At 42.7% G+C, this 19,215-nt stretch overlaps 2 protein-coding genes across 3 annotated transcripts; one reads left to right on the plus strand and one right to left on the minus strand.

The window, feature by feature from the left end:
• Positions 1-3,987: 3,987 nt before the first annotated feature.
• Positions 3,988-8,884, plus strand: LOC102798773 (uncharacterized). 2 transcript variants are annotated; one of them, XM_035909844.2, is made up of 5 exons: positions 3,988-4,165; positions 4,595-4,928; positions 6,041-6,345; positions 6,934-7,045; positions 7,182-8,884. In XM_035909844.2, exons 2-5 carry the CDS (start codon positions 4,616-4,618, stop codon positions 8,207-8,209), a joined length of 1,758 nt encoding a protein of 585 aa, XP_035765737.2. In that variant the 5' UTR covers positions 3,988-4,165; positions 4,595-4,615; the 3' UTR covers positions 8,210-8,884. The 2 variants fall into 2 exon arrangements, with proteins under 2 accessions (XP_035765737.2, XP_035765747.2); XM_035909854.2 differs by having other exon boundaries at positions 6,044-6,345.
• Positions 8,885-12,466: 3,582 nt separating this feature from the next.
• On the minus strand, positions 12,467-13,637 carry LOC102787603 (endonuclease domain-containing 1 protein-like). The gene is made up of 2 exons (XM_035912319.2): positions 13,338-13,637; positions 12,467-13,075 (listed from the first exon to the last, which is right to left on the minus strand). The coding sequence occupies exons 1-2, from the start codon at positions 13,635-13,637 to the stop codon at positions 12,467-12,469; spliced, it is 909 nt and encodes a 302-aa protein (XP_035768212.2).
• Between the last annotated feature and the right edge of the window lie 5,578 nt (positions 13,638-19,215).

Raw genomic sequence — 19,215 nt, forward strand, 5'->3', positions numbered from 1 at the left:
AAAGGTGAAAATCTATGCTATGCCTTCTAATGATATTGCCCAAGGGTAGAGTTGGATGTTCGGAGGACTGGAGGAGCCAGGGATCGAATCACCAACCTTCCAATCAGTAGGTAACCTGCTCTACCTCTTGAGTTACAGCCGTCTGGCTGCAGGTTAAAGACTTATTTTGTCTCGGTCTTGGTCTCCTCCCGACTTTGTCTTAGTCTTGACTCGGTCTTGGTCTTGTCTTGGTCTTGGTTTAGGTGGTCTTGAGCATGTGTGATGAAATTGGAATTGGTCCAAGCACCCTAGAACCCTGTGGAACTCCATAATTAAACTTACTGTGTGAAGAGGACTCCCCATTTACATGAACAAACTGGAGTCTATTAGATATATATGATTGAAATCACTGCAGCGCAGTACCTATAATACCTACAGCAAGCTCTAATCGCTATAATAAAATATATGATCACTGCTGCACTGAGGTCTAGTAGGACAAGCACAGATTTGTCCACTGTCAGAGGCCACAAGCAGATCATTTGTGACCTTCATTAAAACTGTTCCTGTACTGTGATGAACTCTGAAACCTGACTGAAACTCTTCAAATGAATAGGCTATATGCCTTGTCTCCCAGTTCTTCTAAATCTTTGTGACTATCCCACTTTTTCCTTGCTAACCTTTTCCTTTGAATACTTTCCTGTATTTCCTCATTCCACCACCAAGCCTCTTTATCCTCTTTTCTCTGTCCAGAGGATAGATCAAACGCCTTCTTCGACGTTTCCCTCAGCACTATAGCTGTACTTTCACAGTCATCTTAAGTGTCTTAACGCATCCTTAATACTCAGAGGCTGGCTCAACTTTTTCCTGAACTCTGTGCAACAGTCTTCCTTTTTCCGCTCCCACCAGTTAATCCATGGCTCTGCCTTCACTTGTATCCAAAGCCATTTTGCAGACTACTATTGAATGGTGTCTAGCTACATTCTCCCCTGCCACCACCTTACAGTCTCCTGATTTAATTGAGATTGCACCTTTTGGATGTGCTTAGCTTCCTCCAATCTTATACATCAGCTAATGTTCCTTGCTCTTCTTAAAGGAAGTATTCACCACAGGCATTTCCATCCTTTTCAGAAAAACCCCCACTAGCATCTGTCCTTTTGCATTTCTCTTCTTATCACCATACCTGCCCCAACCCTCCTCATCACCTCTGCTTCCGCTAAAGTCTGCTCTCTCCATCCTGTGGAACACTTTCTAATGCTTCATCGAACTTACTCCTTCTCCTCTGAAATTTTGCACCATCTTTCCAGCAGGGGGGAATCGTAGTTATTTTAAGGGTTCTTTCCTGCAGTTTCAGGCTCGTAGGCAGCTTAAGAAATTTTATGTCTATATCTCAGGTTTTCATAAAGAAATAATCTAATCAAACTGACCTACTTAAGTATTTACTTTCAAGAATATTGCTCCATGAAATCTAGAAGAACGTATCACTTGCATGTCTACAAACACAGAATTCCACTTATTTGCTCTATGTTAAAATTTGTCGATGGGTTTTCTTCTGTTTGTGTCTTAGATTCGGTCCTTCTGTGTGGCACTTCATTACTGTCATGTTCTGATTTTAGTCACATCAGACACCAGTGAAATTCTCAAAAAAATGGGCACCCTTATCCTTCTCCACAGATCTGTCAGTATCGATTTAAAATATCTTGCATGTCTCCTCTTTCCACATCGATAAAACTCAAGTACTAAATGAACGCTTTATTATTTCTTTACCTGAGCTGAAGTCAGTTAATTTCTATTTTCATTGTCTTAAGTGTCTAAAGTGTCCACATTGTGACTGAAGGCCATAACAAAGCTGTATGAAAATAGCCAGTTGTCACACGTTCCCATGCTTCTTGCCACTCGATCCCCTCCTAACACTTGACTTCTTTCTTCCTTCTCATTTCCAGGGTATCTTTAAGGTTGGTTTTGATGAGTCTTTGTCTCCATGACCTCTGAACTTCAACAAGTAATGTCCTAACAGCTGTTTCCTCCACACAGTGGCATCTCTCCTTTTTCAGCTTGAAGCACGCGCGTGCACACACACACACACACACACACACACACACACACACACACACACACACACACACACACACACACACACACACACACACACTACACACACACTACTAATGATCTTACAGCCCTGAGAGATATGAGATCCCAAGCCTGGACAATATCCAATCCTGCAAGAAGTGCTTTTGATGCAGATCCATAAACCACACTCTCATACTCAAGATCTAATTAGGGCAGCAATATCTGCACTCCATTCTGCTCCTAAAATACACAATGTTTATAACGTTTTTACATTTATCTGCATCACTCTGTATGTATATAGCAACTTTCCATGTCACCATGCACTCCAGGTGAGCATCAAATCGATGTGCTTTCTTTCTTGTTAAGAACATTATCTGTGTTTGTTTCCACAAAAATTTGATCTCCAATTTCAGTGCTGCTAAGTGATGACAGACTCTTATCCCTCTGTCAAAGGATATGATTTAAGATTATTTTCCAAAAATCCTTATTTCTGCATTATTATTATTATTATTATTATTGTTGTTGTTGTTGTTGTTGTTGTTGTTGTTATTATTATTATTATTATTATGTTTGTCTTATTTTTAAATTTAGGCAAACGGATTTGCAAATGTATTATCAAATAATGAAACAATTAAAACCCTTTAAAGTAAAAGAACATGAAAAACTTTAGTATCCTACTATGCTAACTTTGTCGTTCCTTTCTGCAACTGGTAATGCAATTGTATACGCACTTCTGTCTTAAAACTACTAAGCTATGAAGAGAGGTGGGAAGTAACTAAGTACAAATATTTCGTTACTGTACACTCCCTACATTTTTAAAGAAATATCCGCACGTCTGCTACTAATACTTCTACTACTTACATTTTCTTACATTTGGTTCATCTATAGCGTTTATACTCGGGAGTTAAAGTCGGTGGAAGGAGTGCATGTGTTTTTGTTTGCGATACTTCAGAAACTGTCTAGCGCTACAGAAGAGGAGACAACATGAAGGGAGTGACGTTTTTATTAAGTAGTAATTTTAAATTCAACTTTTCTGTCAGCTGTGTGCATTTTGCAGCACAGTCTGTTGCTAGTTAAAGTACCAGCGGATGTATTTCACAGAGAGAGAAAAGAGAGAGCTAACTTTCTACCAGTTAGCTCTCTCTTTGATATAGAAAGATGCAGAAAGATAGACAGAAGGGTAACAAGAGAGGTTATGTGTAAGGGTAAGGACTGATAAACTGAAGATTTAAATCTTACATATGATGTCATCATTTTCAATCACGCATTGGATTTGTATATAATATGCTGTAATAAATTATGTATATTTTGTTTTGTCCTGCAAAACAAGCTAAGCTGTACTAACTTTGTGTTATTCAAATGTTGCATGAAAATACTGGGTAGTTTTGTCCACGATAAACAGGTTCGTTTGCATTAATGTGGTGAATTCACAGCAAAGCTCTGTGTTGGATTGGTGCACAGTGCCTGTGGTGCTCATGGTCAGGCTAAGGTTGCATCAAGTTGCAGAGATGAATTTGCATTTAAGCTGTTTAGGCTCATTCGCTGAATTTCAACTTTATAAGCAACAAGTTGCTTCAGTACTTCAACTTTTACTGGAGTATTTTTTAACCTAGATATCTCAACTTCTGCTTATGTAAACTATGAAAATTGAGAAGACTGACTATGAAATTGAGAGTGCAACCATGTGACAAATTGATCACAGCGCCTCCATCCATCCTGGAAGGCAGTCGGTGGGTCGTGCTAAAAACAATAATATCAAACGGAAGCTCTTCTGTATCCTCATGTCTTTAAAAAAAATCATCACCACTGCTGAAATTATTATATAAAAAGTGGCGTGTGAAACCTGAGTGCTTGGTATTTCCAGGGTGCGGCTGCTCTTGAGTGTAGGGTAATTACGGTACCGGGCATGCGTAGTGTTGTCAAGTATTAAAAGCAGTGCTGGATGAGGCGAGAAGGGAACTGGCAGGGAGAGAGAGAGGGCAGAAGTTGGATGGCGCTATCCTTTGTCGCCGTATTTCGGCACACAAACAGCTGCCGAGCGTCTCCGTGATCCGTGAAATTACACCTTTGCCGCCGTTTCACGCCGTGGTGGCTCCTCGGTGTCATCCGACAAACGGTGCGTATACAAAGCTAAACTAGCCAGTCTGCTAGCACTTTCCAACGTTGCGGAGAGGCTGCTGCTCCAGCTGTACTTTAACATTAATGCACGCCGAGAAGCATTATAAGTTTACTAACAAGCCAGGCTGCCGTGCTTTTGGTGTCGATTAACCAGCATCGCCGCCTTGGCACTGCACAGATTAACCGAGCAGGTATAGTCTTTAATTAAGTTGTAATAGAGGCGGAATGACCGTGATGTTATTCACGGAGCCCTGTCTCATTTCACTGCCGTAATCATTTAGGTTTATTTTTTAGCAGCAGGTTAGCCAGTAAAGTTAACCAACAGCGGCTATGGGGCAGAGTTGATCACACGATTGAAAACTTTTGCGATAATAGCAGGAAAGCTGTGTTACAACTGATCACGAACTGTGTGTGAAACCGTCATTAGATCTGCAGCCCCGCGGACAGGATGATGGAAGAATCGGTGACCACATTTGAGACGCATCTGACCGCCGTCATGGACAGCCTGATCCGTGCCTCGGTGTGCGAGATCACCAAACTCTTCCAGGAGACGGTGAACGACTACCTGGTGGAGCTGTCCCTCAACAGGAAGGAGAACGAGGCTCTCAAACTGCGGCTGAGGCTCACCGAGAGCAAACTGAGAACCGAGCGCAAGTACGGCATGGGCTGGGCTGCCAACCGCCGCAACGCCGGGCTGGTGGTGGCAGCAGCACCGGAGGAGGAAGCTGGAGGCCGGCAGAAGAGAAAACTTGACGTGACTCGTAAGTATTTGCTGTGTGTGGTGACTTGGAGCTTTTCTTCCTGTTTACCTTTAGTTTGCATGATGTATACAGTTCAATGGCAGCTTATCAGCACATCCTGCAGTATTTCCCTATGATTGTGGCTTTAACGTGAATAGCAATGTGAATGCTATGCAGTTTATGTGAAGACGCACTTGTTTTGTTGGAAAACCATCTGGCAAGAGCTGATCTCTCCCTCCCTCCTCCTTCCTCACCCCCCTTCCTCCTCCGCCTCCTCTTCATGATCGCTCTCCCTCTGTCCTTCACCTCCCCCTCTCCTCTCTCCGCTGCATTCTGTCCCTCCTACTCCTTTTGCTCTTTCTGTGCGTTTGCTCACTCCCTCCTTTCCTCTCTTCCTGCCTGGTTCCACTCCCCCCCACCTCCTTCACTTCTCTCCCTCCAACTCTACCTCCTCCCCTTCCCGCTCCTCTTCTCCTCACGCCCTCTCCTCCTTTTCCTATTCTCCCTGCCCCCACCTCCTTCTGCTCTGCTCTCTCTCTACTTCATCACGTTGAACACACACACACTCCCCCTCTCCTCTCCTGCTTCTCACCACCTCCACCACCCTCCATAATTACACACTCCCTCTCCACTTCTCCTCTCTCTCTCTTCCTATCTCATCTTTTTCAACTCTCCATCCTACTTTTATCTTTTTCTCCTTCACCGTGCCCTCCTTCTTTCCTCTTCTTCCTCCTGCCCCTCTTTTGACCCCCACCAACTCCACTTCTTCCTCTCCTCTCCGCCTCTCTCTCACTCCTCGCTGTCACATGTTTTTCTCTCCTTTCCGCTCTCTTGTCTGTCCTTCCACGCCCCCTCTCCTCAACTCGTTCATCATGCTCACTCCTCCTCCGCCGCCTGCTCCCATTGCTCTCACTCCTGTTCCCGTCTGCAATCCCCTCATCCTCCTCCTCTTCCTCGTCTCCCACTTCTCCACCCTCTTCTCTCCTTCATCTCTCCCTCCCCTGGCCTTCCAATCACATCCTCCCACCTATCTCTCTCCCCCTCATATTTCATTTGCCGTTCTTCCTGCTTCTCCCCCTCCCCTTCACTTTCTCCTTCCTCTCACCTCCTTCACCACCCTCCCTTCTCCACAGGAGGCAAGTCAAAAAAAGGCCCAGCAGCAGCCTATGGCAAAGCGTGGCCTGGAGGTGTGTGGGAGGAAGGAGGAGGAGGAGGAGGTGGTGGCGGTGCTGGTGGTGGTGGAGGAGGAGGAGGAGGAAGTGGAGCAACTGTGGGCATGGTAGCAGGAGCGGGAGGAAGAGGGGGGAAGGAGGCCAAAGATATGTACCTCATCCAGTTCCCCCGGGATGAAGAAGACGAGGGAGGGATGGTGGAGGAAGAGGAAAGGGAGGGCAGCCTCAGCGGTGAGGGGGAGGAGAAGGCCAACATCAAAGAGGAGGTGAGGGAGACAGGCTTTCTCAGAGGAGGAGTAGGAGGAGAAAGTGGCACAGCATCTCTGCTCTGCTCTGCAGCTTCATAAACACTGAGAGAGCATGTAGACACAGACAGACGATAATAATACAGAAAGAGTTTTGCTCAAATTCTTCAATCAGATCACTGCAGAGATATAGTGGATAAAGTGAAGCTTATTGATTTGATATTTAGCTTCCAGAGGAGCCAGGAGTGGGGCTCTTCATATCTCAAGCACAGCAAGCTTTTAGGGAGAAACACTACTGTTAGAAAAGCTTTCCACCACATCACCAAGTGGCAGGACGCTGATCCACTCTTCATTTCTCTTCTGGATTTGAATATTCAAACCATGCATAATGTGCATAAATTTGCCTCCCTGCTCTGTGAAGTCTTTCACCGCTTGAAAGGAGTCCTTCGCCTAGCTGTATATCTTTATTTCAGGTGCATTGTAAACATATCATGTGGAAATTTAACAAGCTTTTTTAGAACAAGAGTAAATTTAATAGTGAATGTCTCATTGTACCTGGACTCAGTCGATTACCCAGTACAGTAGCTCTCTTTCTGCTTCTCTATGCAGTCGGCCCAAACAGAGGGTTATCAGCCTGCCTCTCTCCGACTAATCAAGGAGGCTTTGAAGATGCATCCGCCCAACCAGAACCTCCACGCTGGCTCCAGAACCCCGAGTGAAGGTAATGAGCCCAGGACTCACTGAGTGAGGGAGGGCAAGTTAGAGAAAATGTTCAGAGACCAGTAGTTGAAGGAAAACGGAAATGATTGCCCACACCTGCTCGTTCACTCTCTCCTCCTCCTTCTGTTTCTGCTTAGGAGATCTGTCAGACCGTCCCCCGACTCTTCATCCAGGGGAGAGTGAAGAGGAGAACTGGAAGGTGGGCTCTGCAGAACCATCAGAGGGGGGAATGACCGTGGATGAGCTGAGGGGCCTGGAGTCTGCGTTAAGGGCCGAAAGAGGCCGCGAGCAGGCTTCTCAACGTGACTCAGAAGTGGTGTGTGAGTCCGAGATCAGCTTGGCCCCTAAGTACATTGGTCTCGATGGAATGGAGCAGGATGGAGAGCTGGAGCCTCAGCCACCAACTCTGCACAAAGAGGACCAAATAGGACAAGGCAGGGTGAAGGAGGGCGAGAGGTTGGGAGTGGCTGGGGATGTGGAGCTGAGGTTAGGCTGGTCAAAGAAGTTAAGAGAGAGCGACTCAGCTGCGGTCATGCCTGTAGAGGATGTGGTGCAGCACGGAGAGTCGGAGCCTCCGCCCCACCTATCTGCTCCGGGGAGCGTCTGGGAGAGCGCCGGGGAAGAGGAGGGCGGCGGGGACCTGCTTCACTTCTGCCCACAATGTGGAGGAGGCTTCACTTCGGAAGCCGAGCTGGAGGAACACCCGTGTCCACTAGGTGGCGCCCATTTACAGAGCAGCGGAGCGGAGGACAGTCTTTTCCCTTGCGCTCACTGCGGCAACACGTTCAGCCACGCCTGGGCTCTGAAGAACCACGAGTGCGCCTGCGCCGCCGAGCGGCCGCACTGCTGCGAGATCTGTGGGAAGCGTTTTACACACTCACGGTCGCTGGAGCGCCATCATCTGGTGCACACGGGTGAGAGGCCGCACCGTTGCCAGCACTGCGGACGCAGCTTTAGTCGCCTTGGTAATTTGGAACGGCACCAGCGGATTCACACAGGTGAACGTCCGTACGGCTGTGAAGCATGCGGCAAGCGCTTCAGCCGCGTGGAGTACCTAAAGAGACACCAACTCATACACAACAGCGAAAAGGCAACACTCCAGTGCTCCAACTGTGGAAGGGGCTTTAGTGATGTGGAGCAACTGAAGAACCATCAGTGTTTTTAGAGGCTTCACAATAAACTCAGTTTAGGGAAAGAACAGTGTTTTTTTTTTTTTTAAGTTTTTTTTTATGGTTGTGGTAGAATTTAGCTGATGAATGTGACTGTTACAATCTCATGTCTTTCCCTGTGATTATCTTTAAGATAACAAAGCACATACATGGCAGACTTTGGTCGAGTAAACAATGAAGGCACATTTTAAAAAGCTGACAGGAAGGACTGGTTGGTGTTTTTGTGTTGAAAGAGAAATAAAGTCAGTCTCTGCCATCTAGCCATTTTAACTGGAAGTATTATTATTTGTATGTACGTGCACAGCCAGGATTATTTATAATGATGAATACATCGTTCATTTATACCTCTTTATCAGTACGTTAAAGCTGATGGCCTTGTTTTCTTTTTTGGATGACATAATTGACAGTTTGGTATTTTGTATGTTTGTGTTTTCGTCACATTGCTAGAAAATAAACATCTTAATTCATGAGGAAACGTTTCGGGTTAGTGAATAACACGCTATAAAGCTTTTTTGTGTGACTACCTTCATCATAAATTTTAATTTTCAGCCATCACTAGGCAACATTTTCATTAAACAGTCATTCGAGGACTAAAAAAATTGCTGTTCAAAGAGCTGCTGCTTTTTCAGAACTTCTTGTTAATGATGGCTATCAAATGGAGATGCTCGCCAGCCACTGACTGGATGCATGCGTTCACTGCATTCATGCATGTCAAGACAACAAATTCGAACCAAGCATCAGAAATGGGAAGAAAGATTTAAGTGACTTTAAACGTGGCGTGGTTGTTGTTGTTGTCACGTGGGCTTGTATGAGTATTTCAGAAGCTGCTTATCTACTTGGATTTTCCCACACACAACCATCTCAAACTATCTTGTCAATATGGACCAAACCCTCTGAGGAGTGTTTCCAGCATCTCCCCACAAAGTTGATTCTGTTCATCTGGACGTAGCGTTTTCTGTGAGAGAAACATTTCATCACTCATCCAAGTGATATCTTCGGTCTCAGCTGACTTCTGTTTCTGATGATTTCTATTTAGTCAACTGAGACTGAAAAAGCCACTTGAATAAGTGAGGAAGCGTTTCTCCCATGGAATAGAAACAGAATCAATTTTCTGGGATTTCCTTACCCAGATGATTGAGCCTGCATCAACACTTTCCAGCACCTTGTTGACTCTATGACAGGAAGAGTTAAGGCAAAAGGCAATCTATTAGCAAGGTGAAGTGGTAGGTGAGGGTAGATTGATGTTTTCCCTCATGATCGCCCACTCTACAGCTAAGTCCTGATATTAGAAAGGTGGTGAACCTAATTCGCAAAGTCCTCTCCACTCAGGATTATTTCTGTTCTTCCCACAGCAGCATGATGTGTGTCGAGGGGAAAAGATATCCAAGTCAGGAAGTTCATATTTGAAGAAAGAGCAAAGTAGACCATCTGTGCTCACTAACGACAGCCCTGCTTGTCATCTATCCAGCCCACTTCAGGCTGGTTCTGACGGGATCTTCAACTTACCTCGTACCAGATGACTCAAGGGCCGAGTGCTGGAGTTCTACCCACAGTGTAATCATGTTTCTCAGGGTGTCGATGGCCTCGCAGCTTTTCTAGCGCAGCATGGGAGTGAGAGGGCCCTCAGTTTAAATAGACCTGCTTTTATCCTCAAACGCTGCTTTGCTTTCCGTCACATTTTAGAAAATGTGTGTTGGGAAGAGCTTCACATTCAGTCTGGCTGAAAAAAAATGTTTCATCTTTATGATAAAGCTGTTTATTACAGCCTGTGTGCAGGCTGCAGTCATGCAAGGAAAGGGTTGCATGTTACATGGCCAGAGTTGTTCTGTTTTTATCTACATCGCTTCTTTGTGGTTATTATGAGTAAATAGAAAGTTAAACGTTTTACGGAAGTAGAAAGAAACGGCTCTTTATCTGGAGTCTTATTGAATTTATCTATTTTCGGACCTTAAGGAAAAGTCAAAACTAGATCTGTTGAGGTTAAACTAATTCACAGTGCACTGGCGAGACTTTACTGAGCTAAACTGTAATAAAATAGATTAGGCTGGTGAATAGAAGTGCTTTCATACAAAAGTCAACCTATTTTATGTTGTCTGAGTCATGATCATATTATAATTATAAAAAATATTGCCATATTAGACATATTCAAGTGTTGGGCTGTTGTTGAGAGTTTCTTTTGTGCACTAGTTATACAGATATAAGTCTCACTTACTGATATTTGTGATTAACTGATGGGCTTTCTTGCACTATGCAACGAAAACAGCACTTTGACATATCCTGGCACGCTGTGTATTTGACATAAGATACTGTGTCTTCGTAGTTTTTAAATAGCGGCTAAAGTCTAGAGTAACTTAAAAAAGACATAAAACAGTATGACACTCAGCAGTTTGGTTTGTTTGCAGGTTCTGGGTGAGCGGTGCGTGAATGTAGAACAACTACAAACTAAGCTAACAAGCCGTGTTTGTTAGCTCGGCCAGTCAGGTTGGACGAGGGAGAACCCTGGAAAGATTCATTTCTGGCCTCCTGACCCAGAACAGCTCAGTTGTGCTGCAGCTCTAACCAGGACGGCTCCATTAGTACATCTTTTGCAACATCAGGAAAAGATAAAGAAAGAAACCCCCAAAAGTCAGGGTTGAGGCTGAGAAATGTGTTGCACGGATCTCAGGCAAACCAGTGTTTACATCTATCAGATGTGACGCACAATGCAACAGTTCACAATGCAACACGTGAAATGTGTTGCAATAGGAAGTAACTGAATGGTGTCTGATAGCTGATAGCTAGAAGCTGATGTTGTTTTGTTTGCATCCCATTTAGCACCATGATTTCAATGGCTGGGAGAGCCATGCGGGAGTTGCGGTGTTGTAGCATTTTCCTACAAAGAGTCTGTATCCAGATATGTTTTCACGGTCTCTATAAATATTAAAAATCTAAAGTCTTTTTTTTTTTTTAAAGAAGACATAAAAAAGCTGTCCATCTGTCAGAAGGTCAGTTTGTTTGCAGAGTAAGGGTGAGTGGTGCATGAATGTGGAACGACTACCAGATCAGCTCCAGCGAGCCCTTTTCTGCAGGAGCAGGAAAGACAACAAGTAAAAAAGAACCCAGACCTACAGCTGTGAGATGTGTTGTGTCTCACATCTTATTTGCGGTTCAGACATTTAAGTTTCACCATTGCTATGTGACCAAAACCAGAGTACGACCTCATTTATTAGAAAATAAATGTTGTTAGATAATAAATTCACTTCCTGTAGCTTTTTACCAAGTGACAGTATAGTTCCTGCTTGCCAGAAGAAACAAGGGGCGCTTGTGGTGTTGCAGCATTTTCCTTCAGAGAGTCTGTCTCCAGCTTTATATCAAGTTTTCTATAAAAATTAGGGCTTCTTGAGAGATGTGAAAGATTGGAAATAACACACCAAGCACAAATGCTGTGATGCTATCTATGGGTAACCACTAATTAAATCATATCCATTTGCTTTGATCTTTGTTTTTCTTCTTGTCTCAGTAAACACTGGTTTTCCTGAGATCCGTGTTCTTTGTGTCACTGAAACTCGCTCTCTCGTGGGAACCAAATTTTCTGAACATATAAAAACTCACCTTACCATAGTTCGACCTTTATTTAGCAACTGTCAGTTCACAGCAAGTCTGCGGTTTATTTATTTTCTTTATGTGGTCAAATAATTCATGAGAAAGTTTCTCATTTCAACTATTTTTCTTTAGTTTGACACAATCATCATTAAATGTTGAACTGGGTAACGTCAGTGGCAAACCTCTGAAAAAAAAGTGACCCAGAAAGCTTGTCTGCCCCTAAAATGTTTTCTATGATTTAATGCTGAAATTCACTAAGTCATTTTTGTAAAGACGAAAAAATGAAATCAGACATTTGTATAGACTTAGTATTTATTGATGGTGTTCCAGCTCAAATGTACATTTGTAATATGTAATCAATAACTGACTCATGTTAAAACCAGTGCAGTTTTATTTAAAAGAACTGAGCGCTTGCTACTCTCTGTGTTTGGCTTTTGAATCTATTGGAGAATAAACATTAAAATCACACACTTCAGTCTTGATTAATTGGAAAATTATAATGCTATTAAATGTGAGCGAAATGACATTAGCAGGAGGGGAAATGACATTTTTACAAAGTCAATCAGGTGGAAAAAAAACAATTTCAGTCCATCATGTCCTCGATAATCAAGCAGAAGCTCGATAATTAAAACTGCAGCGAGTTTATCAGAGTCCGGTCAAGCTAAAGGCTTTTATGCCTGACAGCGGTTATCAAACAGACTGATGGGCATGGCCAGTCTTTCTGCCAGGATACCCTCCAGGTTCTCTAACGGCATCCTCCTCACATCATAGCCCCGCACGCTGGGCTTCGCATTCTTATTAACTGGCACAATCTCCTCGCCGCTGTTCGGGTCGTTCCTTCCAACTGCAGCATACGTGGGGAAAAATTGCTTCACATTATTAGGGAGATCAGATTTGAATGATGGGCAGCAGTAGGCAGACCACATGTATTCAGGAACAGACACCCTGTTATTAATCCAGTGGTTCCCAGATTTGTATGGCATGGCCCCGGTGATCACGTACATGGTCCCGTTGCAGAACATCTTGAAATCTCTCAACACGTCATTCTCCAGTTTGCTCCAGGGTCCAGAGTTGGAGCCCTGTTTTTGGGGGACAATGTTTGTCAGGGTAAAGGTGGCTTTCCGGTTGTCGAGCGTCTTCTGGTGCAAGCTGGGATTGAGATGACCCTTGGTAAAGCTGGAGTTCCTGTAGTCATCAAGCACCGCCTGGCTTTCAATCACATTCTGGTCGACAGGGGTGTCGAAATGCTTCATCTCTGGGCTGGCACCGGAAAATGCCAACTGACAGACGGAGGAAAAAGGACATGACCATGTTTAGAAACTATAAAAGAGTTTGCTGCTTCTGTTTGAGTTAAACAGTCACATAGCTTTAAACATGACCTCATTTGAAAATGCAAATGTCTCTTTCTTCATGGGTTCACAAAAGGAAACATATATGTGACTGTGTTTTTCATACATGTGTTTTTTACGTATAATCTCTATTTTTCACCGGAAAAAAAACAATGAACACAACACTATAAAATAAGTGTCTGCTCCTTCTTACCTGCGGTTCATACATCCAAACGGATTTGGGTCGTTTGCCATCAGCAGGACTCAGTCTGTACGCAGAGAACAAAGGCACTCGATGCTGACGATCATACAGGCTGGCAAAGTGGTACTGGTTTCTATAGCGCTGGCATATTGGCTGATATCCTTGTGCCCTGACACCCTGTGGGGGAGTTTGATTATAGAAGAAATTAGGGCAGTGGGAGAAATCGTTGCCGATCTCGCCAACAACCAGGCTACAAAGAAGAAGTAGAAACAGAGCTCTGATGGAGGGTTTGAGCAAATTCCTTTGAGACATCTTCTGTAACAGATGAGCAGGTCAGCTGTAGATCAGAAACAGATTCTAGTAAGCAGACGAATCCCCGGAGTAAAATAATCCACAGTTGTTGTTTGTTAGTTCTGCATCTGCAATCTAACGCTGAGGTTTCCTCATTTATACCAAGAGCGCGGTAACAGTTCTTACCCACCCACATCGACGTTTACAATCAAACTTCCCCTGCTAACGAGCAGTCAGGCTCCCTTCTGAGAATCAAGTTTGCGTCACAGATTTAAAAAAAAATATCTTGGATTCTTTTCAAATTTTAATCATTTGGAAATTTCGTCAAGGTAAATGGATAAATTTGGACCTACACACTTGTAGGAACACCTTGAGTTCTACAAATCCTGGGATTTTATTTGTCACACTATGTCAGTCTGATGACACACAACATGCACGGATGATATTAGTTTTAAAAAGAGCAAAAAACGTGTGGTAAAGTCACAGGAACTGACATTGCCTTTCCTGTTTGTTGTCTCGTACAAGCTGATTTTTTTATCTTGAGTACACTTAGTCCAGAATTTTTAATGGCCAAGAGAATCTCCCTTATTACACTTTGTACCTAAAAAAAAGAAACATCATGGAAAACTTTGAGACGTGTATCTCGTTTGAGGCAGAGCGGTGTGACATGCGATGCTTTCCATAATGAAAATCAAACACTCGTTTCTGTTACCACTGTCCTAAACCAGCTCCAGCACATGTTTAATGCAGCATCAGGTGTTTATTGACAGTCATTTGACAAATTATGTATTTATTTAATCACATGCTGTCAAATATTTCTCTTTCTCTTTCTGTCTCATTGGTTTCGGTGTAATGCAGTTTTTCCTTCTGTCATCAAAACTGCGCTTGATGTCAGAACCAGTAGGATTCTGAAAGACAAAAAAAGATCCTCGCAGAGCTTCCCCGATTTCTCAATTGCCAAAATAGCAAATGTTTACTACCAGTATGTGGCTTCTTTATTTTGTTATGTGCTCAATTTGTGGGGGAATTCTCAATTTTAGTCAGTTTTTAATCAAACAAATTATGATTCACTACATTTAGGGATTGTCAGAATGCAGAAAAAGCAAAAAATATGAAAGAAACCATGATCACAGCAGAAAACTACAGATTAGATATTTTTCACACATCTAAATGAAACACATCCTGATACTTACGTGTGAAAGGAAAGTTTGTTTACTACAAGCTACTGGTTCTGTGTTGTAGTAATGGTTTTCTGTATGACTTTATCAGTATCTCACATCACTGTGGCGGAATTGTGGTTCACTCTTCTTTACAGCGTTGGTTGCAAAGAAGACGGCTTGTGTCCATCTGTTTAATCATGGACATCAATTTAAGGTCTGAAATTTCTCTGGGACATTGCAATATCTTGATGCTTTTGTTTTTCTGCCATTCTGTTGTAGATTTGCTGCTGTGCTTGGGATCATTGTTTTATTGCACGGCCCAGTCATCACAAAAATGGGTGCTTCCATGTTCTTTTAGAGGAAAGAGGCTTTCTCCTGATAGTCCTTCCAAACAAGACAAACTTGTTTATTCTTCTTCTAATGGTCATGACCTTTAAAATTTAACATGCTAAGTGAGGCCTGTAGAGTCTGAGAGCTTTTAGGTTTTCAGCAGTTTCGCATTGTTGCAAATTTTTGGAGTGAATTTGCTGGAATTTCCAATCTTGGGAAGATTATGGCATTGTGTTAACCAACATCTGAATGCTCTAAACCTCTGCTTTTATAGAGCCGGTCATACTGTCATGGTCGGACGGTCCTTCCCGGGGCGACCTGCCTGTGTGTATGTGTGTGTTTCTCTCTCTCTCCTCCTCCTCTGCTCAGTGGCTGACACACCTGCACCTAATTTGCCACTCAGCTGTCACTGATCATCCTTCGTTGTGGGCTGAGGTATTTAACTGTGTGTCCAGATGGCAGTCGACGCTGGATTGTACTTGAAGCTCGGTAGTAAAGAGTGTTTTTTGACTTGTAGCTTAGCTTTAGCCGGCTAGCCTCCTCACCTGGTGTTTTTGCTCATTTGTAGGAGGAAGAGATACAGAGCTGGAGGTTGGAGAGAAGGAGCCCGCGGGGTTAAGCTATTGGAGGAGAACACACACTTGGATATCACTTTGGAAACTCACCTGCGCACCACTGGGAGTTTGGAGAAGATCACTGTTGGACTTTGCACTTCACTTTGTGTTTTGAAACTGTTTTTTGGGCACTGTAAATAAACGCACTGTGTACTTTGCATCCAGAGCTCCGCGACTGAGTCCGTATTTTCCCATTACCCGTGACACATACTTGCATTTGATTAGCAGTGCCTGACAACTTCACTTTAAAAGTAGAAGGGGAGGCAAAACTTTCAGCTTCCTGGCCCTCTTCTGTGGAGCCAGCTCCCAGTTTGTATTCAGGAGGCAGAACCCCTCTCTACGTTTAAGATTAGTCTTAAAACTTTTCTTTTTGAAAAGATAGATTCTTCCCACTGTCGCCAACTGTTTGTGTGATTTGGTGCTATATAAATAAATTGAAATAATTAAATTACTTCTTACCCACTTAATTCCAGTAGTAAGGATGTATTTAATTTTTCACAGTACTGCACAGGTGAAAATATATTTACATAATAACTTAAACTGACTAAATGTATACATATTTAAGATTATGCATATTGAATACATATTACCTCTGGTTTTAGTAAGCCTGACCGCATATTACTTGGTATTATTCAGCCATCAAACCTCATGAAATTACTCTCTCACTATCTACAGCATTTGTGGGCATTGGGAAAATGTCATATTTACTGGTTTCAGTTTTCTATGATTTATAGGATTTTAAATGTGTGAAACACACTGCCTCTACATCTAGCCATGATTGATCTGTTTCTACAGAAATGCAGGATGTTACGGTGTAGTAAAAAATTAACACAGAACCCACACAAATGCAGAACAAAAACTATAAATGCCATATTTACTTTCACAGTGTTTATGGAGAAGTATACAAGTACAAGGACCGGTGTCTTTGTGGATCTAAAGAAAGCACATGACAGGGAGCTTAGAGCGGAACTGTGGGACTGCAGGAGGAAGTCAGGAGTGGCAGAGAAGTATGCGAGGCTGGTGTAGGACATGTATGAGGACAGCGAGACAGCGGTGAGGTGTGAGGTAGGAGTGAAATTTGGGGATGGCATTACATCAGGGAACTGACCTTCCTACTTAAGATGGTGATGGACAGGCTGACAGATGAAGTCTGGAGTCTGCTTTGACAACGGGTGTAGGGAGTAGTTGGAAGAGAGCCTAGGTGGAGGTATGCTCTGGAGAGGAGATGAATGAAAGTCAGTAAAAGCGAGACAGAATAGGTGTGTGTATAAGGAGACAGGTGTAATGGGGAAGCAGCAAAAACATAGATAAAAAAGATAAGTGATCCAAAGCTGTGGACAGTGCACAAGAGATGTGAAGAAAGGAGTGCAGGCAGGGTGGAGTGGGCTTCAGGTGTGATTTGTGGCATGATAGAAGAAAGACTGAAAGGGAGGATTTACAAGAAGGTAGGAAGACGTGCTATGATGTATGCTTTGGAGACTGTGGCACTAACAAAAAGACAGGTGGCAGATTTAAAGATGTTAAGATTTTCTCTGGATTAGAAAGGAGGGCATGCAGAGGACTGTTGTAGCAGATGGGGATGCTAGTGACAGGGTGAGATAATCTACTGTAGCGACCCCTAAAGGGAGAAGTGGAAAGAAGAAGAAGACTCACAAGCTGTTTGAGTTTTTGGGCACACAAAAGTTTAGACGTAATCTCACCTCGCTGAGAAACCCCTAAATAATCTTAGGAATGAGACCATTTGTTGAGAAAATGTTTTTAATATTCATGAGAAAACCACCAGAATGGAAAACTTGTTATAATATTTAATATATCGCCTCCCTCCCAAAATATTCTGATAGTTAATTTGCGAAATGGATACAGTTTACAACAAGCTGGTCTCAAATTTAGCGTCTGGAGGAAAAAATCCAGGAGAAAAGGAGCAAATACTGCATCAGTCCTTATCTTAAAAATGCACCTGGTAGACTGATCATCAGGGCCATCTAGTGAGCACTCAGAGGAACAACAGCAAGTGGCAGGATGACCTACATGACCCTGACATTAATCATGCAAAGTGTATAAAATTGACTGAGACTAATAAGGCTTTATTTGTATTAGCGTGTAATCCATGGACAGGCAGGGATATAATTTTAATTGAAGAATGCTGGCAAGAGTGGTTTTTTTTCTTGGTGTCAGCTACTTTCCCTTCCCTTTTTCCTTGCTCTGAGTCATGCTTTGCTGACTGGAAGGCTGTGTGTGTGTGTGTGTGTGTGTGTGTGTGAGTGTGTGTGTGTGTGTGTTCTTGGGGATAACCTGGAGAGGCAAGTTTAATTTAAAGCCCAATTAAAGGCCAAATTAAAAAGCCCTTATACATGTACGCTAATGCTCTCTTACATGAGTATTAACACAAATTTATTCAGTGTTGTCTATATTAAGTAGCTGCGCCTCTACAGTGTAATGCAGTCAAATCCATAAATGCCATGAATGGGACTTGATTACATCGACACTGTGAAAACATGTAGGGTAAAACCTGTGATGTATATGTGAAGAAGGAAACTCAAATGCATTACAACACTTCAAAACTTAGTTTCAATCTTCAAAAGCCTTTAAATGCTTTTGATTCTGTCTGAGATGGGTGTTGTTCCAAAAAGCGATCATCCGATTTCTAATGTTTCTGTATGTTTCCATGTTTAATGTCTCTACTTATATTTGTAAATAGACTGTGATCAATAGGATTTAAGAAGAGATTACACATAAAATATAGAAATTAGTAAAAGTATTTCTGCGTTAATGTAGCTACATTGTAATGAATCCAGCCCCTTTTGGCCACTTAAAACATCTTTATAGAGCTGTGATGTCATAATTGTTGCAATTTATGCTGCCTTCTTGGCAAGATCTTTAAAAAATCCTACATTTTTAATGTCAATAAAACTTTTTCGCTGGATAAATAAAGGATAAATAAAAGCAACTATGGCAAAAACTAATTGCAGATTTTACTTTATGACAGGAATGATGTTTCTGTCTCAAAATGACTCGATATGCTCAAAGAGAGATAGGTTTGCCATATATTTGTATGAGTTTATAAGCCAACAACTTATTCAGAGCTGTTTATATACGGGCAGTCGTTTTTTGGAAAATACGGGAAATCACTTTTTGGTTTGTGTCTTTTACCCTACTACACAGACGTTTCCGCTCACACGTTTCTGATTTATTTACTGTAAGTGTTTAATAATTTAAAAACTTATAAACCAACAAGTCAGCCAATTTGTTCCTGGTACAACCCCCTTTTAAAAATTCCGCGTATATTTCCTCGCACCAATAACGTGACCTTTCTTGTTACTGTTCTCTTCCTTCTAAGAAACCCTCTTTCGCTCAGGGCAATCGTAAACACACTGCGCCCTTTAATGGAGCCCTTCATCACGCCCAGCCGAGCCTGTTTCTACACGCCTTTGGTCGCTTCCGTGAAAAAAGTCGTACTGCTGTCAGCGTCAGACCACTCCCTCTCTGAATGTGAAC

The sequence above is a fragment of the Neolamprologus brichardi genome, chromosome 2 (genome assembly GCF_056152115.1).
Source record: "Neolamprologus brichardi isolate AB-2024 chromosome 2, ASM5615211v1, whole genome shotgun sequence".
In the NCBI taxonomy this organism is placed as follows: domain Eukaryota; kingdom Metazoa; phylum Chordata; class Actinopteri; order Cichliformes; family Cichlidae; genus Neolamprologus; species Neolamprologus brichardi.